Below are 24,055 nucleotides of genomic sequence, written 5' to 3'. Positions count from 1 at the left end.
AAAACAAAACCCCCAAATACATACAAGAAAATAGAAGGTGGCTGAGATCTGTCTGTCTGTATGAGGTTATAATGCACTAAGTATCAGATGACATCCTGTTCTATATGATGTGTTGTTTGAACTATTACCCAGAAGGCAGGCTCCAACAGCTCAACTCCTATAGACACTGATCCAACATTAGATATGCTATTGTCAATTAAAACGGCTGCCTGAAACCTCAGTTTCAAATCTCTCTTGGCAAAAAAGAGAACAATTCTGGGTCCTTACAGTATAGTAGAACAACATTCACAATGTCATCAAACACTGACGATTTAATCTACCAAATAACAAAAGAAATGAGTCACTGGAAAATCTCAGGCACAGAAGATAAAAATGGACTTTTCCCAAGAATAAAACACCCCAATGTAGGGATATTTTGGAGACCTAATATCCATTCTACCATGTGGAAAATAAATGTTAGTAGACCTGCGTCAACCAATCCTTTACTCATCTCATGTAGTTTAATACTGGTTTGGGTGTGTAAACCCTCTAACACCAGATTTTTATTAATATTCTTTATCTAGTTAGATACACTATCTTTCTTAGCAGTGAAATGATGGTTCAATTGAATACTGCTTGTGGCTGTTTTCCCAACCAATTTAATAACTGAATGAGAAAGACAATTATGGATGTCAGCTAACACTAAGAAGATCCCAATTTCAGCATGAACTTGTATTGAGCAAGTTATTAGTCTCAGGAACATTTCAAAAAGGATCTTCTTTTAATTGCCTCCCTTGAATGGCTGAGATGATCTATTAATCTTTGAATGTGGCTTCACCAATAATAAAGTGTTTTCCCATTGCTTGGCCCCAAAAGGCATTGTGGAATTACTGTTGGGACCATCTCTATATTGACTATTAAAACCAAACTCTTATAGCTTTGTGTACAGATAGGAGAAAACTTTCTATACTCAACTGATGTTAATTTTAATCAAAATCCAGGATGTCAAGAAGCAGTTAACTGAACCTGAATTGGGAAGGAAATATGACTGCCTAATAGAAGAGAAACTATGGGATCTAGGATCCCTGAGAAAAGAGAGGCCCTTGAACTCTGGGTGAAGATGGTTTATCCCTGACTATAAGTTGCAAAAAGTACTTTATTAGGAATAATTCTATAACAGTCATAATATGGCGCCATGGATAAAACATTGGCCCTGGAGTGAGGAAGACCTGAGTTCAAATCTGGCCTCAGACACTTGACACTTACTAGCTGTGTGACCTTGAGCAAGTCACTTAACTCTCATTGCCCTGGAAAAAAAAAAGGAAAAAAAAAAGAAAAATGGACACAATTTTCAGTGAGGTTCATCTACTCTTGAAAAAAGAATAAAACAAATATCTATGAGATGTTTTTCTGCTTCACTGAGGTTTCCATTTGGTTCCATGACTCAGTGTTAATCAAGGCTAAAATATTCATTTCTATGTTTTCAGGGTCTATTCTGAATTTCCACTTGAAAAGAAAGATTGAGACACTTTCTAAACTTAATATTTATTATAGTGTTTTTATTAAACTTTCACTGGAAAGTTCTGAGTGTGTTAATACAGCAGGCACATTGGCTTCAACGTTTGGCATCTGATAGTCCACAGAATGGCACTTCACCTTGATGACTCTACCACAACACTGGGAATTGCTAGGGTGAGATACATAACCACTCTCTCTCCTTAAACTATTAAATATAACTTTTGGTTCGTTTTGGTTTAAATGTTCTGAGCTTACAATTAGACCAGTCTGTGGTGAACTCAGCTCCCCCTTACTCTCCGGTTTGTCGGAAATGCCTTTGCTTTCACTTTCACTGACCTCAGAATTCCCTACTAGGTCACAAGTGTCTCTATTTTTACAGAGTTCCCTTTGGTTTGGTAACACAGTATTCTCGGGATCACAACATGACTTTATTATAGAGCTTGTGCTTCTGCAGACAAATGGTGAGGAGTCCACTGTCTTTGGAAGAGTCCTCAAGTTCTCTTCAATGCTCTGAAGACTATGTGCATTGGCATTGCTGATTTTCTCTTGGGACTGAATGTGTTGCACTGAATGGAGAAAAAAATTCCTGGGTAGAGAATTCTGCATTCCAGGTCGTTTTACTCTCCCTTGTAGGTGGGGACAGTGGTGGATATGCTGAATGGGATGCACAAAGCCTTCGGGGGCTTGCTGCACGGTATTGAGGGGTGCCATGCTATTCTGGGCCTGTACAAAGTTTCCTGCTGTAGGAGCACATTGGAAGCACAAACAGTCATCCAGCTGCTGGCATGAGTGAGGACTGTATCTCAAATGCTTATAGGCATGTGGGCAGCTACACCTCCTGTTCAGAGAGAAGAGCTGGCACATGGTGTGATGTTCCACAGTCGACTGCAACAAAGCTGAGCCGGTACCATTTTTAGTGCTTTTGTTGAGTTCACTGTTGTAGGCCGCATGTACAGGCACAACCAGGTTCTTTGCTTGGCCATTGAAAAATTCAGAGCAAATGTGGGTTTCTTCATAGGTTGCCTTCTCTGGGGTGTTACAGTGATGGGATGCCAGAGGTTCTAACTCATAAAATTCATGTTCTAGTTCAGACTTTTGACCTCTGGGCTCCAAATGATATGTATTCATGGCATGTGCTTTATTCTGTCCCTTGTTGCCTGGACTTGGAGACAAAGCGTGAGAGAAGGCACTGCACTGAAGCTTTTTAGGTAAAGGAATTTGGCCGCAGGTGCCTTGGGGTCCGAGGCATCGGCACATGCATTGGAAAAAGAAGGTTGCAAAAGCCCAACTGATGCACATGATAAGCATCATAAAAGTGCCCAGCTGAGTATAAGCCAAAACGGTGGAGGGCATCATCATGGCACCTGCTACAAAGGTGGTCAGGGCAGCCATTGCTATGGCAGAACCCATGCGACTCAAGGAGAAGATCACCTTTCCTTCTCGATCAGGATCTGGTGCCAGGCGGTAAGCAACCCCATAATGGACAGCAAAGTCTACAGACAGACCGACAGCTACTGAAATCGTGACAGATTCTAGGACATTCAACTCCCAGCCCAGGAGAACTAGGGAGCCGACGGTGACAAATATAGTTCCGGCTATTGAAACAATTGCATAAAGGCTTATTATTATATTCCAAGTTGTAAGGAGCATTACGCTAAATGCAACGGCCACTGAAAGACCCATGGCGATGAGCGTGCCATCCGAGAGACTATCTTGAAGATCATAGAATTCCAAGTTGCTGACAAACCAACCATTACTAAGACCTTCAGGAGCAGAACTAAGTTCATTGGAAATCCACGAGTCCACCTCTTTATAGAACTGATGCATTTTTTCATAGGCCAGCGTGAAGAGGTAGGTGCTCTGGAACTCCAGCACCACAGCCCTGATGGTGTCATTGATGTCAAACCTGGGCCCTGGGGTCTTGCTGTCCAGATGGTAGCCGGTGCTTCTTTCCAGCTCCATGATTGCTCTCTTGATACACAATTCAAAAATGTCCTGCTTGTAGGGGAAGCTCCAGTGGCTGCAGCATGGGTAGAGGGCAGGCTCATCACAATCCTGGTTCTCCATCCACTGCTTGAACGTCTCGATGAAGCAGCTGGTGAAGTCTTGCTCATCGGTCTGGTAAAAGAAAGTCTGATTTCTCAGCTTCTGGCAGAAGTGCAAGATCCAGAGCTGGGAGGCCGGGCTGGTAATGTTGAAGCTGGTATCCAGCTTCAATTTCCCTTTGCTTTTGGGGTTGAGTGGATTTCCATTATCCTCAGGGGACACACCCCAGATGACCGTGATGGGCATGTGCAGCTCTTCTCCATGGTGAACACGTTCAAACATGAAGAGCTTTTTGTACTCCGCGTCATAGCGTTCAAATGGGTGAGAGGACCTGAACACTTGGAATTCAGACAGCTCGAGCGAGGGCAGTTTCATCTTTGGATTAATGCACACAATGTACGCCCCACCTATGGTTAAGGCGAGGAACCAGAAGAGCCAGACATATCGGAACTTGATGACGATGCACGGTAACACTTTTTCAAAGAAAATCCGAGATGCTTCAGAAATGGCGAAAATCACTTTGTGGCACTTTTGACAAATGGCTGCCGTCCAGCAGTTTTTGTCGCTGTACATCTGCTGCTGAGGCTTCTTGAAGCAAGTGAATATATTGAGGAGATATCTCTCATGAAGCACAACTACGGCTGGCAACCAAGTGACCATGAGGACGTAATTCACCAGGATGGCAGTCCCGGCATAAACTCCAAAGCAGCGGATAGCAGTGATGTTGCTGACATAATTAGCGTAAAAAGCAGCTGCAGTGGTGAAGCTGGTGACGAACATGGAGAGCGCGGCGTGTTGAAGCGTGATGCTCACAGTCTCGGAAGTTTCAGCATGGGGTTTGTCAAATTTGGTGTAATTCCAAACATCGCACAGAACAAAAGCATCATCTGCTCCAATTCCAACCAAGATGATGAGTGCAGTGAGATTCATGAAGGGAAAAAACTCAAAGTTAAATACCACTCTATAGAGAAAATAGGACACAATCAAAGAACTGATGATGGCAAACATAGTCATCAGAGTGATAAATATGGACTTGGTGTAAACGCACATGACCAAGAGCACAATAACGATGGCAATGGCGGGATACACGGTATCCATTAACAGATAGTCCTGAAACAAACTGTGTTTGATACCAAACTCGATTCCCGTGACTGTGGTCACACCGTCCGAAGAGTTCCAGTTCTCAAAGTTGTCCAGGTAAATGTTCATCATGCTTTCCCCTTTTTCTGTGGGTGAGAAGAGCATGCTGTACTTTAAGGCCGGCACCACGTAGTCAATTGTCTTTGGGCTCAAAAAGTCTTTGTCCACCAGGTAATGGAGGATCTGGTAAACGGCGTTGTACTTGGTGCATTTACGAGGCACACTGGTACACTTGAGTTGATCCTTCCTCCGGGACACTATGTCCCAGCAGTCTGGCCTCAGGGTGCCATTGTAGTAGTGTTTGGCACAAGTTCGAAGCAGCTTCAAGGTATGGGAAACATCTCTCTCGACAATTTTTTGACAGGACGATCTATTGTTAAGTATAGCAATGTAGTTTCCCAGGGTCCAGCTGGGGCAACAGGAAGCAGCTGTGGCCCTCTGGCAGAGATCACCAAACTGGGAATGGGATCTGATCTGCACAGGGAGAAATTAAAAAGGAAAATTTTAGAACAGCAGTAAATACCTCAAATTATATCTTCCCCAAAAATAGGAACTGAGATTTGAATGAGGCTATATTATCTTCAATAATCTGGTTTTGTACCATATAATAATTTAGATTGAGCACCATTCTTAGTAAACAGATTATTTTTTAAATGCAAGGGATCACTGTGGTATAGTAGAAAGAGTACTGACTCAGGAGTCAGAGAACTTGGATTCAAGGAACCATGCTATTCATAACTGCATAATGCTTATCTTTCTACAAGATCTACTGCAGGTGACCCCCTAACATGCCATGACTCAAATGTAGCAAAACTTAATGAAAAGTTACTTTTATTTTACAGAACTTGATGAGATAATAACAAAATTCATTTGGAAAAACAAAAGACCTAAAATATCAAGAGAAATGATGGGGGAAAAAAGTAGGGACGAAAGTGAGAATAGCACTTCCACACCTTAAATTATATTATAAAGTGGCAGTCCTCAAAGTCCATATGGCTCTGGTTAAAGAATTGAAAGACAGATCAATGGAAAAGGCTAGACAAGGGGGATTCAGAAATAATAGAACCCAATAAAGAAGAAAACAAAAATTACTTAGGAAAAAACTCTTTATCTGATAAAAATCAGCTGGGAGAATTGGAAAGCAGTATGGCAGATATTAGGCTTCCTTAGACCAACATCTTACACCATATTCTACTCATACTATAAAAAAATTAGGAGAAGTACATTATATACCTCTCAAAGCTATGTCTAAGAGATTCATTCTTAACTTCACAAGAGATAGAGGCAAGTACAAAAGATAAAATAGATAACTTTGATTACTTGAAACTGAAAAGCTTCCATAGAGATAACATTAATGCTTCTCAGATAAGAAAGAAAGTGCTTGAAAGGGGGGAAAATCTTTGTAACAAATTTCTCTGAGAAAGGTTTGGTTTCCAAGATATATCTATATTTATATTTATATCTATAGATATATACACACATACATATATATCATGTGTGTGTATATATATATGTGTATGTATGTGTGTGTATATATCTATATCTATATCTATATCTATAGATATCTATATCTATCTATATATATATAAACTAATAGCCATTCCCCAATAGATAAATGGTAAAAGGATATAAACAATTTTTAAAAATTAAAAAAAAATTACAAAGTATTCACAACCACATGAAAGGATGTTCCAACTCAAAACAATAAGAGAAATGCAAATCAAAACAATTTGAGGTTTTGCCTCACACCTTGAAAATTGACAAAAATAATTTAAAAATGGCAACAGTCAATGTTGGAGTCAATGCTGCAAATGCAACAGAATTAGAAAGGTAAAGTGGGACTCAAAGGAAGAGACATGAGAAGATACCCTCACCCTACCCCTTCATGGAGGTGGGAGGTCCACAGTTGTTAGACACTGCATATGTTTTCAGACTTTTTCAATGTATGTATGAGTTGTGCTGATTCTTTTTTCCTCTCTACAAAACACTATTTGTCATATGGGATGGTTTTCTTGGAGGGGGAGGAAAGAGATACCTGGGATAACCACAGTGATATAAAAAACAGAAAATATCAATAAAAACTTTCAAAAAGAAACAATTTAAAAAGCCTATGCATCTGGAAAATTTTACAGGGTTTTCAATGACTCCAGGCTGCTAGCTGAAATAAAAACCCAGGCTTTTAAACATGAATATTTATCCCAATGTTGCTATATAGCTGTCAATCACGGAACATCACAATCTCCGAAGGATCAAAATTGTAGGTGACCCAAAGGGCAATGGAATGACATATGGTGAGAGCAAAATGAGCTGAAGAATATTACCAAATGTGACTTGTGTGCAAGAATAGTATCAAAGATATAATCCAGGAAATGCACAATAGAAGATAGAAGTGGACTAGGGAAAAGCCTCTAGTCTGTCTCCTCTATTGAGCATTTATAAGAAGACATGGCTAAAGTCAATATCACAAGATGAGAAAATGTAGATGGGTGGTGATATGCACCATTGTAGGGGGTACCCACATAGATGAGATCACGGATCCTCAGAAATTCTGAAGTATAATAGTCTGGAATTCCTCAAAAACAGGATAATTCATATTTGATTGTTTCCAGATAAAAACATCCATACATGCCAACTCAGAAAAAACTGAGCTACCTCATAAAGAAAAGGAAGTCTTGAAAAAGGATATGCCTATTTTTCATGGCAAGCATCCAAATTCAGCCTAAAAGGAAATAATATGCAAGTCCCGTAGGGTCATTCCACAGAACTGAGAAGGTACAGGGTGATCAGGGTCTGATAATCAGTTTTAAGTTGAGAAAAGATGAATTTTTGTACCATTTTGAAGTCCACTATGAGTTATAAGCAATGTATAATTAGTTGCTAAAAATAACCACCACTAAAGATAAAAGTAGTAAAGTTGCCAGCAAAAACTTGGAAAATAAGAACAGGATTCCAATCTTGAAAAACCTTTCTGAATAATATTGTTTTCTTTGTGCATTTGACAAAAGATTTGAAAAACCTGATGTGATAAATGCAGACCAAATACTAATCTGATTGTGGCTATCCCAAATGAATGCTAGTCATCTACCACATCTCCAATCCTCAAATTTAGAGATAGGTGTGGCTGGTGTGTGTTCTCTGGTAAAATATCCTTTGGAAGTGCCTGAAGGATAGGGTTTCTACAAGTATAGAATACTAGAACTTCTGGACGACCTAAACTACATGTCATGGCTCTTCACTTAAGAAATTTAAAAATAGTCATCTGGGCTATTCATTGATAAAGTCATCTCTGTTGACTCTTTCTTACTAAATACAGGTGAAAGAAAGCTGCACATCTATTTCAGGGAGACATACAATGTGCTTGGCAAACGGATCTATCTTCATAGGGCAGAATTATATATTTGGAAAGACATTCATAGGAATAATTTTAAAATCTTTGAAGCTTATAAAAATAAAAATGTGGTTAGTAAGAATGACTTCTTGTAATTCATGTTAGGAATACCAAGGCTTCTTTAATTCTAGTCATTCAAAAGTAGGGTATTTTAAGGAAGTCCTTCGGTTTATGTGGTTATAACATGCTGAAGAGAGCTTCCCTAGTTAGATAGTAGCAGGGGTGGAGTTGACTTCAAATTGGGGGGTGAGGAAGAAGGGGATATGAAAAGAATGAAACAGAACTTCATATGGTATCTTGGCTTTTAGATGTGGCAGCCTTCTGGGATATGCCATGAGAGAACAAGGAAACATTTAAACGGAGTGATTAAGAATAAAGGGAAGAAAGTTAAGCTACTGATCATGGGTTCTTCTAAGGAACATAATACTAACCAAAGGCACAACTTCTTCACCAAGCAGTTTTTGCTAAAGTTAACAAGAATGATACTTCTAAAACCTGTCCATAAAAGATAATACGTGCAAGTTTGATACTTGGGCTAGAACCTGATAATTTCCCCCTAGCACATACATACTAAAGTCACAATGGCTCTAGGATTGAAAGTGAGTTTTAGGACAGATTCCCACTCTTTCAAGAATCCCTTCTGTAGCATCTCTAACAGGTCATCCATGCTCAACATGGTGCTTTGATTGGCACCCCCAGGAAGGGACTGGAACCATATGAATTGCTCTAGTCCTGTATTTCCCTGAACAGTTCAAAAGAAATATAGGGAGAAAAGACAAAATCAGGACTACTCTTCTTTACCCACCTCCAATCTTCCCCTCATCATGGTTAGAAAATCATGTATTTGGGATTCTTCAAGACAGATAACCCTCCCTCATCCTTGATTTGTAAACAAGCTAAGGACTGAGTTTGGAACAGAACCCTCTCGACCACTTCATTACCCAGAACTGCAATCAAAATGCCTACAAAATAAGAAGAGTGGGCTGAGGTCCTCCCATAAAATAAAGGTCAGGCAAAAAAACTTTGGTAACTAAAATGCATCCAGCCAATGTCCTCTTTAGGGCGTCCAAGAAGAGGTGGAGGCCATCAAATGAAACTCATTTTCAAAGTGTCTAAGAAAATGGGCATTCTCACTAAGATGGAATGTGAAACAGAGAAGCTATTCATTGTGGAAATCAATGTCTGTCTACATTACAAATACAACTAGCATGTAATTTAAATGGAATCTGCTGGAGTTGGACTAAATGTGCCACAAATGCAGACAGGCAACAAATAAAACATCTGTTCCCATCAAGATATTACATTGATTACCAGACATTCCCTAGAGTCAAACAACTAGCAATTAAACTATTCCATTCTCTGTAATTTTACATGCATCACATCCAACTTGATACTCGATAATAATCAAGTGCGTGAGTACAATAACTAGGATTTGAAGAGGGAGAAAGAAAAAGTCCCACCAGATACTCACAGGGATTCAAATGTCTTCTCATACCACACTTAGGATAAACAAGCAAAAATCCTATAAAGGGCTGAACTCCTTGGGGCCTGGCACTAGGGGAATGTAAGGTATTATTATTATCATCATCTGAAATTGAGTTTGTTAACCATGTTTTATTCTTCAAACAGCTTTTTGTCATTCATGTCCTTTATAAAAAGGACCTACTATTCTGGCATTCACCAAAGAATATCTGAGATCACAGTGTAAACAACAGTACAACAGGACATTAGAAAAGACAGACATTTGGAAATTGTTTATTAGGTAAACAACTCTAAAAACTAAACACAATAATATATCTTTTTTTATACAAACACAATAACAAACATTTATTCATTGTGTTACATTGTGCTAGTAGCTCATAAGCCATTATCCTTGTCTTCAGGGACTTTCTAGTAGGAGCCTAAGAAAGACACCAACACAGAAAACTCAAACACAGTATTACCTGATACGTTACAAAACAAAGTTCTGGCTGAAGTCTGAGGTGACATGATTACTAGCTCTGGGATCAGGAAGGGCTTTGTGAAGATGGTACTAAATGAGTGGAACTCTAAAGGATGGGTAGGACTTCCACAATTCTGGAGGGGAAAGGAGGGCATTTCCAGCATAGAGAATTGAAAGGCATGAAGGCAAAAGTCAGAGAATGATCCAGTTGGCTAAATTTTTATTATTATTATTGTTATTATTTTAGTGAGGCAATTGGGGTTAAGTGACTTGCCCAGGGTCACACAGCTGGTAAGTTGTCAAGTGTCTGAGGCCAGATTTGAACTCAGGTCCTCCTGACTCCAGGGCCAGTGCTTTATCCACTGTGCCACCTAGCTGCCCCTTGGCTAAATTTTTAGTGAGTGGAAGAGAGTGATTCAAAATGAAACTGTAAAAGTAAGGTGATACTAGAATAAGAAGGCCTTGAATACCATGTAGAGGAATCTAAACTTTAGTTGGTAGGTAATGGAGATCCACTGAGGAATTTTGAGCAGAGGAATGACACAGAATGTTTCAATTATAAACTTATTCTATAAGTGACATACAAGATATATTGGAAGGAGAGAATGAAGATGGGAGAATGGATGAGATAATAAAGGTTCACATTTAAATAGTTTTCTGAGATTGACAAGGTGCTTTCATCACAATAAAGCCTGTTAAGTAAATTATCTCAGGTTAAGTGACTCGAAGCTGGGTTATGAATCCAGATCTTTTCTGGTTCCAAGTCCACCACTCTTTCCACCAGACCTTGCTAAATAAGACTTCCACCAGATTCTGCCAAGAAAGTGAGGGTAGAAAGAAAAGAAGATAGGCAAGGACAGAATACTGGGAAACAGCCATGTAGCTAGTCATAAGGGGTTGGGAAGAAGAAAGAAACCCAGTGAAGTAGACAGAGAATAAGTGGATAAAAAGGTAGGAAGAGATGCAAGAGAATAGTGTCTCTGAAACTAAGAGAGGAGAGTTTTTAGTACAGTTTCAGAGAATGTAGAGAACTTGAGAAAGATGATAACTGAAAAAAAAATCACCATTATATTTGGTGATTGGGGGTCACTGGTGACCTTTTTTTTTTTGCGGGGCAATGCGGGTTAAGTGACTTGCCCAGGGTCACACAGCTAGTAAGTGTCTGAGGCCGGATTTGAACTCAGGTACTCCTGAATCCAGGGCCAGTGCTTTATCCACTGTGACACCTAGCCGCCCCTGTGCCACCTAGCCTCCCCAACTGGTGACCTTTTAGAGGAGAGTTTCAGTATGGAGGTGTAGTAGAAGTCCAACTGCAAAAAGATGAGGAATGATCAGGTAGCAAGGAAGTAGAGGTATTAGGTTAGACAACTTTTTCAGTAAGTGAAAGGAAAATGAGAGATTATGTAAGGTATATTTACAGTCACTCAGTGGCCAAGTTAGTGATCCTATTCATAGCCTAACACTTACCTGCAAAGAATGAACTCCAGCTTTTTCCTATTTCAGATGATGACATGATATATAACTCTAGAGAGGGCATTCAGTTTTAAAGTGTTACAGTCATGGAATGGAAAGGAAAGCATCTATCACATTTAGTTTATTGTTATCAGTGTTTTATTTCTTTGATGGGGGCATTTAGAAAGAACCCCAAACTGAGAAATATTTTGGAAGAAACAGCCAGAACAACAGAACAGAGAAACTACTTAGGAACCCAGTGTCCAAATGAAGTAGGTTCATATGAGGTGAGACAGTAGAAGAACGAAGTTGGGTTTTACACTGAGTTTGTGGAGTCCTTTCCAGTGATTTGTCACAGCTCATATGCATGATACTGAATGGGGCATGTTCTAATATTCTCAGTAAGAAGGAATAGCTATAGAAAAGGAGCAATTTACCTACCCTTAAATTATCCACACTGCACTGGCTATGTTGATTAAGATGGTCTATGGTATTGTTCTGCTCAGAGCTGAGTAGAGAACAGATGCTCTTCACAGGAAATAATGACCAGTCTCAGTTAGAAAGCACAATGGATCACAAATATCTCTGATTGTTTTTGTGGTTGAGTCATTTAGTTGTGTTATGGGCCTAGCACCCCAGAAGTTTTCTGGGGGTACATCAAAGAACCTTCTCCTTGAGAAACTAAACCAAAGGACAGACACACCTAAGAGATAAGTGGCACTGGATGGGACAGAGCTAGCTCCAGGACCACCACCCTTCATTCCAGTCTCTCCCACCCCTGGGGAGATAAGATTAGGTGTGGCTGCTGCCTTTGTGGTGGGAGGAGGAGAGAGATGGCTTGAGGGATCCTCTGCCACCCCTCACCCAACTCCCCAGCCACCACCAGTGGGGGATGGTCCTCCCTCAATAAGGGAATTTTCCACAGTCAGATGATCAGCCCCATCAGTCCTCTTTAAAAAGTATCTGCCTGTCTCCTGCTCAAGGAGATTGGTATCTCAGAGTCATGCCTCTGTGCTATGCCTTCTCCCCATGAGAAGAATTCCAAGGATTTCTCTCTTTGTTTTCCCTCCCCAGCCCCTAAATAAACTATTATCATATGCTATTGGATTTGTGTGCAAGAAAATGTAATTCTTTTTTTTTAATTAATAAAGCATTTTATTTTTTTTTCCGTTACATGTAAAGATAGTTCTCATCTTTTGTCTATACAAGCTTTACGATTTCAGATTTTTCTCCCTCCCTCCCCTCCCCTCCCCCTCCCCCAGACAGCAGGCAAAATGAATGATTTTTTTTTTTAGTGAGGCAATTGGGGTTAAGTGACTTGCCCAGGGTCACACAGCTAGTAAGTGTTAAGTGTCTGAGGCCGGATTTGAACTCAGGTACTCCTGACTCCAGGGCTGGTGCTTTATCCACTGTGCCACCTAGCTGCCCCTGAAAATGTAATTCTTTAAAGAGGAATTCCTAAGAACCCCAAACCCTAACCCCTACCCCAAACCCCCTAACCTATTTCTCTATAACAGTTGTGTTCAACTCTTGTAACCCTGTTTAGGTTTTCTTGGCAAAGATATTAGAGTGGTTTGCTATTTCTTTCTCCAGCTCATTTTAGAAATGAGGAACTGAGGCAAATAAAGCCTAGTAAGTGTCTGAGGCCAGATTTGAACTCAGGAAGTTTTATCCACTGAGCCATTTAGGTGCTTCCAATAGCCCTAGAGTAGGAGTCAAAAGTCTTGTTACTAACTGGCTGCATGACTTTAGGCAGATCACTTCTATAAATTAATGGAATGGATTATGTCATTGCTTAAGGTCCCTTCCAACATTTAAATTCTACCAAATAAATCCTATTATAGGGCAATAACTTCACTGACGTCTTATCTAAGAGCATGCTACTTTTTTTTCCCAACCATGTAATAACTCAAGGTTTTATAATTATAATAAGAATATAATGAATTCATTTTCTATATGGATATTATATGTCTTGTCATGTTCATTTTTTATGTTGACATTGGACAGCAGTTTTCACTAGGAAAAATTACTTTTGAATACATGAAACTGGCAATTATTCCAGTCCCCAAGGCTGGCTTTATGCTTCCAGTATAAGTTGTCATTTTGGCTCTAGGGAGGATAAAGTCAGAGAGGAAGTGTCTGTCTTCTTGGACCCTTCAGTTTTCTAAAGGAACAACAAACTTTGAGCTCAGTGCAATCTGGATCAGATTACTTTAGCCATTTATATTGATACTGTATTTACATTCTTTGATGTCTCCCTTTTCCCAACCTACTCCCTAAATTTCCCTTTGAGGTCACTGGCCTAAATGACCTATTGATTGCAAGAGAATCAGGCACTTAACAGCATAATTAAGATGCTGACAAACTGCCTTGGGGGAAAATAGTAGGAACAATGAAGAAAGCCAATTCCTTTCTCCAGAGAAAAAGGAAAGAAAAAGCAACAAAAGAGGGGAAAAATCTTAACCATGGACTATTATCTTGGAAGGAAATATGCTGTGAAATAATAAAATTGATCCATCAAAAGAATATGAGTTGTAAAAAAAGGAGAGGTTTGGTTTTTTTGTTATTGCTGCTGTTGCTTAAAAGAAGAGATGATGTGTTTTTGAAGGTGGATGAATACAGAGACACTTTGATCCTGGATCAGAAAGAATGCAAAGCTGTTAGTGAGCTAGTGCTGGCCTGCTAGTGTTTACACCACAGTAGGTAAGTCATTTAAGTACTTTCATCTTATTAGACAGCAGGGTCAGCAGTATAAGGAGTTTCAAAAATATAACCTCATCTGTGTTAACAAGATTTTATTTTACCTACCCTTAAATTATCCACACTGCACATTGATTTAATTGCATGTAAGTTCCACAAAGTGTCTCCTCCTGTGGAGGTAAATACTACTCTGGAATATCGGTCACCTGGTGATAGGAAAGGAAAAAAGTTTGTGAATTTTTCATCTCTTTTTGTAAAGTGGAGATATGGGAAACAATTTAAACTGGAAAACTAGAGATTAGTTATATATAATGACTACACTTTTTTTTCCCATATATCCAGCAAAGGTATTTAAGAAAGCAAGAATTAAAAGAGAATTTCAACCGCATCAAAAATTGCAGATTTAAAAAAAATCCAATTTTATTCCAATCACTTTTTCAATACATGTGTAGGTTTGTTCAAAGAACTTGCCAATTAAATGGGGAGGGGTTGGGGGTGGTGGTGGAGGAAGAGTCTATTTCTAATCAGTTTGCAATTAGGTAGCAAAATTGTAAGAACTTTTAGATGGAAATTAATTGAATTCTCTTTCTAATTTCATGGCACCACATAGTAATGGAGGATTAAATCAAAGGATGTTACACTTGGGAACATCAAGAAAGACTTACAAGGACATTCCCACCTATGATTCTAAATGGAAGGTGGTAACAGATTTAAAATCAACTGGAAAATGGCCAGTTTAAATTCATAGAAAAGTTTTTTTTAAGAAGATAAAATATAAAATCTTATTGACATATCTATCATTAATATATAATTGTTTTTTAAGAGCCAAGTAAAATAATTGGCATTAACTTAATATCAAATAAAGACAACCCAGGTGAAATGGAAAATGAAGAACAATTAGCAAACTCACAAATTACTCATTTCCCTAACTGTAGCGCCATAACCTTTGTATCTCTAGACCCTATCACAGAGACTGTTGTATAACAGGTACTTAGTAAATGGTAGCTGACAACAATTTTAAAAAGCTAGCAATCACGTTTGAATCAGAAGCATTATTAACATATGAAATATTGAGTTTAGCTTTCAGGTAGGAGAATGAAACCTATACAAATTCAGACACATTTTAATTTGTAACCAGTAATAATTATAATCCAAATAGAATTTGTTAATTAAGAAATTTTTTAAATTGCTTAGACTATACAAGTACAAAAGAGATAACTAATGAACTTGACTCTTCCATATGAGAATATTATTTGTCCTTTAGCACAAACACAACTAATTGGAATCTTTAATTAATGTGAATTTTTTTGGTACTCTGCTTTTGTGAGAAAGAAAGAAATGGTACCCAAAAAAAGCCCCAACCCCACCAAACAAACCCCTAGATAATGTAAGGAACATAAACTTCTAGGGCATATCTTGGAGATGGAACCAATCATTATATGTATGCAAGCATGCATGTATACATACACACTTATGTGTGTATATAAACACACGTATACACATATATGTGTATACGTGTGTGTATATATATGATTGGGAGGATTGTGGTGGTCCTTAAATGTTCTTCAATAAAGAATTACACTCTCACACACAGTCCAATTAGAATTTTTTTTTCCCCCGTGAGGCAATTGGGGTTAAGTGACTTGCCCAGGGTCACACAGCTAGTAAGTGTCAAGGGTCTGAGATCAAATTTGAATTCAGGTCCTCCTGAATCCAGGGCCACTGCTCTATCCACTGCGCCACCTAGCTGCCCCTCCAATTAGAATTAAAGTGGTCTTTTATTTATTTAGTCCTAGGAAAGGGACCAAGTGGGAAGTCAAAGATTTCACTTCTCGGGGAGGAGGGCTTAGAAACGTTCTCCTCCTCCAGAGGGAAGGCAAAAGCTTTTATAGAGGATAGATGGAGTGTCCACTTGAAAACTGGACAGTTCCCTTTTGGGGTGGGGTGGGGAAAGCTGGAATGCTTGTCATATTCCTGAGAGTCGAGGGGCATTTTTGGAAATGATGGTCCTGACCTTTGAGGTTATCTTTGTCTCCTAGCTCTGGTCAGGTAGAAGCCACACCTTATTGATTTTTCTGCTATAGAATTTTATTTCCCCTTACTCCTTAGGTGTATACCTGTCCTGATATCTAGTTGGTCAATCTAAACTTTAATAGTCCCTTGATTCTTTGATATGTCTGTTCTGTTATCTGATTACCTTTGGTTTTGCTTCTCACAGGAGAAACTTCTTCTGATTTATCCTAAGCCCCATGCCAGGACAGATAGATTATTTGGTTATATGCTATATTTATATATAAATCATATGCACACACATATATAAACTCCTCTCTTATAAGGATATTACTTGGTTACATAGGCTATATATATCTTGCTTCCTTTAAATGTCTTTACTGGAATATATGGAAAGAAATGTGCGACCATTATATATAACTAGCCTCTAGTTTCCCAGTTTAAATTGTTTCCCATAACTAAAATATTATATACGTAATTTATATATATACATATATGATCAAATAACATTATCACAAGGAAGAGACAAGTTTTTTAGCTGTTGTTCTCTTTATACATTTGCAGGCATAGCAAATTTTAACATTTTCATACACACACACATTTAACTATATAATGAAGACTAAAGTTTAAAATAACTATGAGAAAGACATATAAGAGTCCATGAGAATTAGTATAATGATATTACTAAATCAGGAAAAAGTATATTTTAGAAATATCTCAAAGCAATATAGGGATAAAAAGTTTTATTGTCAAATATCAATTTATAAAAAATTCAGTGAACCAAAACACTCCATTTATAATTATTCTAATTAATCAATTAAATAATGTGTGCACATTTACTGCAGTGTTATATAAAAAGGTCCTACTCTGGTGTTTTATCATAGTTTGGAAGTGGCTCTGGCTTACCAAAGACTACAAACTTTAGTAGAACCTTTCAATATGCAAAAGCTTCAAGTATAGTCCAGTTATTTAAGAAGCATCTTGGTAAAGTTCAGAGAGACTCATCACCAGAGGGATGACTCTCAGGTATACACTTTTTCAGTCATAGCAACTTAGAAAGAGAATCTCCTAAGGTGTTTCTGAGGGGTTGTGAGATATAGAGATATAGATAGAGATGTATATACACATACATACACACACACACATATGTATATATATATATATATACACACACATACATATACACACACATATACATATACATATATATCAGGGCAATATCCATAAGGATGAAATCCTGCATACTTAAAGAATATATACAGGTACTTCCTTCAAGTGTGCATCTCTTTCCCTCTCTGCCTTTCTCTTTCTGCCCAATAGATGCTTGCAAAACAATGTCAGAGTGATTCAGAAGTGATCAGAAGAACAGTTGATCTTCACACTTACTGGGAGGTGCAATGGAAGTAAAAACTGTATTGGATAACTTAAGTATGTATAATATGTTCACTATATGTGGATATTCTAAAAAAACCTGAAAAATCTGTATTCCTGTAAATTTAATGATTATTTTGGAATTAATTATTAAATGTATTAAGTTAATAAATCTGTAAGTCTTTTAAATAGACTTTAACAACTATATTTTTAAAAAATACTGAAAACTATCTGGCAACAAGGTTAAGAATTTTATTAGATTTATGTCTATCTGGAGAGATCAATTAATCAATTAGCAAGCATTTATTAATGGCTTACCATGTGCCAGGCACTATGACTGGGCAAATTTTTAATCAACTAGAATCTGACTTATTCAAATACTGAACTATGAAGTGTTAATTAAGTTAATTAAGTTAAAAATCACTCTGAGCATGACAGGAATAGGGAAGCAGTCCTTGATGGTTTAACCCCTCACTCACAGCAGTCTAAGATTGATGAACACAGGCATAAAAAAATTATTACAAGACTCACTTGGAATATCACAGAAAAAGCTGTCTTTGTGGAAGTTCCATTCAGCTTGTCTCTTTTCTCTTTCATAATGATTGTCTGACCATCTGTCATCACGATGGCTGAAATAGAAGCAAAAACTTTTATCTTTCTATAAACCACATCTATTTGAAATTTGCTTTGATAGATTTACAAAGAGGAACAAGAGCACTATTGGTCTTCAGAAGTCAAGTCTTCTGGCTCATGATACTAAATACCAGAAGGGCTACTTAAAAAGCAACCTCTATCTTATTGCCTCATCTCTTTAAAAAAAAAAAAAGTAAATTTTTTTTTTGAAGGGCAATGGGGGTTAAGTGACTTGCCCAGGGTCACACAGCTAGTAAGTGTCAAGTGTCCAAGGCCAGATTTGAATTCAGGTACTCCTGAATCCAGGGCCAGTGCTTTATCCACTGTGCCACCTAGCTGCCCCCCCAAAAGTAAATCTTAAGAGAAAATATTAAGTTACAGCATCAGGCTTATAAAACTCTGTAGTTAAACATAGTAAGTCTCTAAACTCCAAAATTAACCTTCGTTTATGATAATTATTAATCACATTTATACAGCAATTTACCTCCACAATGCATTTCATTTAATAGCTGAAATTTACCATTTTCAAAGGCTTTGCTCATAACCATCCTGTGAGGGAGGCAGTGTAAGTATTATGGTTCTCATTTTACATATCAGATAACTGAGGCTCCAAAGGTTAAGTGACTTGCCCATGGTGATAGGGCAACCACACCACTTATAAGGCCTAAGGGGAATGCTGCCTTTAGTAGAATATGAGCCTAAAAATCACCCAAACAGGAAACTATTACCTTTTGACTTGCTCCTCTGCATATTTAAATGGATAATTTGCTAGTGTTGCTTTGTATCCTGTATTTTTCACCATGTTATTCCATGTGACCAGCCTCTGGCCTATGGTAGTCCCTCTTGGTTCAAAACCCTTAAGGCAAAAACATTATAAATCTTCATTAGTGTATTTCATTTCAGGTTAAGTATAGCTTTAATAGTATCTTGGGAAATTTCATGTCAGAGTGATACAGAGTTTTCATTAGAGGGCTTAGTTGTTCTTCACACCGACTGGGAAAGGTGAAATGCCTTACAGAATAAAATGACCTGATGGAAAATGATCTGCTACATTTAAATGACAGGTATTTGAGGATTACTGAGGCATCTTTTGCATGCCTCAGGTGAAACATACTCCCTCATTAGAAGCTTATTTTTCTAAATCTTCACAAATCCTTTAGTAAACTAATTCCTAGCATAAACTGAATGACAATGAAATAGAATTAATTTTTGTCATTAAATATATACAGATATCATTACCTGTTGGTTTAAATGTATACATACCTTCCCTTCCTCCAAATAAGGAAACTTTTAACTTAAAAACTGAATGTCATCTGCTATAAATACTAAAATTGATATAGCTTTCTCAGATAAAAAAAATGATCATGCTTCAATGTGCTTATAAAAACTTTACGATAGCATTCTGATTCTCTGTGAGGTTTCTTATATAATACAACCCCCCCTATTAAAAATCTCTGTTTATTACACATATGACATAAACGTAGCCTTTTGACTGGAACATGACACCAAGAAGCAGGAACTTTTGAATTCTGATGGTGACAAAAGTTCCTTGGCCTTTTAAGATTCATAAATAAAGGAAACACATTTCCCAACCTTCAGAGATGAGATTAGATAAAAGGGTATTAAATATATGTCAAGTCTCCATTGCTTAACATGATGACAGACAAAGAAAGGGAACTACACACAATCATTCTGTGTTGACATTTTTCCTTACCAGCAAGGGGTCGGAGAAGTCAGGAAGATCAGGTACCAGTATTCCAACCAGGGCACAGACCACAATGAGCACAGTGCACATGCCCAGGACCACCACAGGCCAGTCAGCTATCAAGGCTGCATAACTACAAGAAAACCATAGAAAGAGGATTTTAGAAGCAAGAAATCAAAAGGTTTGACTTCATAAGAAAGTAATGTGCTTTTATGTATACACTTGGGACCTAGAAATACTGGTAGTCAGATAGTATTAACGACTAGTTAAGTGGTAATAAATGTGTTTCTGCAAGTAAATTGTTGTTTCATTTTTCAGTGGTGTCCAACTCTCTGCAATGCCATTTTGAGGTTTTCTTGGCAAAGATACCAGAGTGGTTTACTATTTCCTTCTCCAGCTCATTTTACAGATGAAGAACAGAGGCAAGTAGGGTTAAGGGATTTGTCCAGGGACACATAGCTAGTAAGTATCTGAGGCTGGATCTGAACTCAGGATGGGTCTTCCTGATTCCAAGCCCAGTGCTCTATCCACTCCACCACCTAAATATAAGATTGCAATGTCCTTGAGGGCAGAGACCGCTTATTTAGATTTTTAATTTTTATGGTATTTTACAAATAATGGGGCCTTCAACATTTGTTGAATTTAAATTTCTATCTGTGGATAGTATTTTATTAAGCAATTGTCAAAATCATTTTATTTCTTGTTGCTTTTTCATATACTTTTATTTGTCTTTCCTACTTCCTTTTTCCCCCTTTTTTCAAACAAATCTTGTCTCATGACAACCAATCTAAAGGCCCATAGCTACCCTGTCATACTTTAGGAATGAATGTTTCAAGTAAAATCAACCTGTTTTATTTATTTGTTTGTTTGTTTATTAAGTGACTAATATGCAAAGGAAATATAAGGCAGTTATTATTCTCAAGGAGCTTCCAATATTATCCGCGAGATGCTCATGGTGAAACAAAGGTAGACTGACTCCCATCCAGTTCTTAGATCTGCACTCTATGTTTTCCTCTTGAGGCAGAGATTCATTCATTCCACAGATCTTCATTAAGTGTCTACTATGCCCAGAGCACTATGTTAGCCGCAAGGGATATACAGATAAAAATGACCAACAGCTGTCCTCAAAGAGCTTGATACTCTATTGGATTGTGAGAAATATCATCCATCAAAGCCTGGAAAGTACCTATCGTATTTTTATTATTTGTAAAGATTGTGGGCTACATTGTGATACAGGCTTCTTTTATTTATTTATTTGGCAAGGCAATCAGGTTTAAGTGACTTGCGCAGGGTCACACAGCTAGTAAGTGTTAATCTGAGGTCAGATTTGATTTCAGGTCCTCCTGACTCCAGGGCTGGTGCTCTATCTACTGTACCACCTAGCTATTCCATGACACAGCCTTCTTGAAGGCCATTGTTTTTATTTGGGGGAGGGCGAGGGGTGGAAAGCAATGGGGGTTAAGTGACTTGCCCAAGGTCACACAGCTAGTGTCAAGTGTCTGAGGACGGATTTGAACTCAGGTCCTCCTGAATCCAAGGCCAGTGCTTTATCCACTGCGCCACCTAGCTGCCCTCAATAGAATTGTTTTTTAATGACATACAGATTGTAAATCTTTAGAGAGATAATGTATCACAGAATATGCAATAGTGGAGAGCATTTATACAGTGCTTTAAAGTGTACAAAGTGCCTTTACAGATGTTAACTCATTTAATCTTCTCACAACAATGCTGTGGTATAGGTGTTATCCTTATCCCCATTTTAGAGGAGGTTAAATGATATGTTACAGTCACAAAGCTAATCAGTATAGGATTTGAACTCAGGTCTTCTTGATTCTAAGTCCAGTGCCTCTCTACTATGCCACCTGTCTGCCTCAAGAGAAAACATTATTAATGGTCAGCAATTAACATAGGAGGCAGCATGGTTTGGTGTAATAAGGAGCAATGGATTTGGGTTTAAAATCTGGCCCTGCTGCTTATTACTTCTCAGGGTAAGCTTGGGCAAATCTCCCAGTTTCTTCCTTGGTAAAATGAGGATGCTGAATTAGAAAGCCCCTAAAGTCCCTTCCAACCATAAACCAATGATCCCATGACTTTTCCCCACTTTTACCAAGACTGAGAAACTCTGAGAGGATCTAACTTAAAGGGAATAACAACAACAACAAAATTAAATTAACAGAGAGGATTTTAAGAACTCTCATTTCCACCAGATGCAGCTTCCTCGAATCTTGATTAGGAAAACTTTGGTCTTAGAACATTACTCTTCGATGCTCATAAAATGTAATTCATAATTTAAGACTATTTAGCTGCTCTATAATTTAAGACTACTTCTGGCTCATTTGAAAATGGGCTTCTGGCTCGCAAATTTAGTGATTATAATTATGAGCTACTTCTTCAAAACCATGCTGGCAGCTATGAATACAGTTCTGAAAAAGCTATTCTATGTGCCTAGGAAGAGATAACTATTTTTTTATTATTCATATCTTTTAAATTTATAAGGATACGCATCCAAAGCTTCATCCTCAGATGAGGAAATTAAAATATAATGTATTTCTATTTTCAAGTATAAAGTTCGCTACAATCAAAACTTAGATGAAAGACATTTTTCAAAGCTGTTGTTTTATGGCACTCATCCTAGACAGAAATTAGGAGATATAACCCTCTTTTCTTACATAAAATGAAACATAAGCATTAGGGCAGTGGGGTATGGCTGGCTGGCTGGAACCTCAGCTGGAATGGTAGTTGTAGGTTGTTACTTGTTACCTGTGTGACCTTGGGTAAGTCTCTTAACCTTCCTGGACTAATGTTTCCTTTTCTGTAAAAGAAGGGAATTGGACCAGATGGTTTCTGAAACCCCTTCCAGCAGTAAAAGCAGCATAACAAACCTCAATCCATGGAGGCACTCTAGACTGATAAGAGTGAGGAGCATTTTATTGATCATTGCCCTTTCCTAATTTTAGAGAGGAAGCAACAGAGAAGTTGCCAGACTTGCCACACCCAGAGTTTAAGTTAATAGCAGAGCCTCTGAGTCCAGTAGGGCTCTTTTCCATTAACTACACTGCTGCCTCTTTCACCTGTTAAATACTATAATGCTGAAAATGAAAACATTGTTTAAAAAACCCTTCTTTTTGAATTCAGTGATAATTCTTTATCCACATAAAAATCTTCTCTCTTAATCCTCTGATGCCAAGGATTTTTCAGGGCGGAGGGGGAGTGTTTTAAAGAGAAAATAAAAGAAATCAAGTTTCCTATTTATTGTCTCCAATATAATTCACTAGAAAGCAAGTTCTGGCACACACACACACACACACTCATTACAGAAAAGCTCCCCCTTTTTAATCTGGTAAGTGAAATACAGAAAACAATTCTTCAAATGCTTTTAAGAAAGCACATAAATCAAAATTTGCTGATTGTGGTTGTTCAAATGTAAATGCCAAGTGGTCAGCAGCTTTCAATTTTTTTTTCTTTTTTTTATCTTTCAAATTTCTACAACATACCCAACATACACAGAAATTCTCCACATTTGACTTCTTCCTCCACCAAATGCAAACTAAGATCAAAGTTACTTGTTTTGAAGCAAAAGGGTTGTTGGTATAAATAGCTCGATTTGGCTTTCCCAATCTAAGACTTACTCTTCACTAATGACAAGGATTTGTTTTTGTTTTTGTTTTAAACAGAAAATGAAAGAAATAAAACTTGTGGTTAACTACCTCAAACATAATTCACTAGAAAGCAAATTCTGGAATACACAACACATACATTCATAGCAATGAAATGCATTCATCTTATATTTTGAAAATCTCACTGAAAACAGCCTCAGACTTACATAACTATAGACTGTAGATTGGATCAATTTTTACGCTTTTTATCAAAGCAGGAGCTAATATATATATATATATATATATATATATATATATATATATATATATATTTTTTTTTTTTTTTTTTTTTGCAGGGCAATGGGGGTTAAGTGACTTGCCCAGGGTCACACAGCTAGTAAGTGTCAAGTGTCTGAGGCCGGATTTGAACTCAGGTACTCCTGAATCCAGGGCCGGTGCTTTATCCACTGCGCCACCTAGCCACCCCCTACTATATATTTTTTAATTGAGGCTTCCGAACTGCTCCACTGCCTTATGGTGGCTCAATTAGCCCAAATAACCATTTTGTTTTGTTT

The 24,055-nt window shown here is 37.9% G+C and overlaps 1 protein-coding gene across 1 annotated transcript in view; it reads right to left on the bottom strand.

Annotated features, from left to right (window-relative positions):
• Positions 1-1,512: 1,512 nt before the first annotated feature.
• DISP1 (dispatched RND transporter family member 1) overlaps positions 1,513-24,055 on the bottom strand; it is a 154,001-nt gene continuing 131,458 nt past the window's right edge. Inside the window, exons 5-9 of the mRNA XM_043964541.1 lie at positions 19,894-20,017; positions 18,908-19,035; positions 18,078-18,175; positions 14,274-14,371; positions 1,513-5,157 (exon numbers count right to left, since the gene is read on the bottom strand). Coding sequence (XP_043820476.1) covers positions 1,528-5,157; positions 14,274-14,371; positions 18,078-18,175; positions 18,908-19,035; positions 19,894-20,017 — 4,078 coding nt within the window. The 3' untranslated portion in view covers positions 1,513-1,527. The remainder of the gene's footprint in view (positions 5,158-14,273; positions 14,372-18,077; positions 18,176-18,907; positions 19,036-19,893; positions 20,018-24,055) is intronic.

Source organism: Dromiciops gliroides, chromosome 4 (genome assembly GCF_019393635.1).
Source record: "Dromiciops gliroides isolate mDroGli1 chromosome 4, mDroGli1.pri, whole genome shotgun sequence".
NCBI lineage: Eukaryota > Metazoa > Chordata > Mammalia > Microbiotheria > Microbiotheriidae > Dromiciops > Dromiciops gliroides.
The sequence above is the reverse complement of the archived record's forward strand: the minus strand, read 5'-3'. Positions and strand labels throughout refer to the sequence as shown.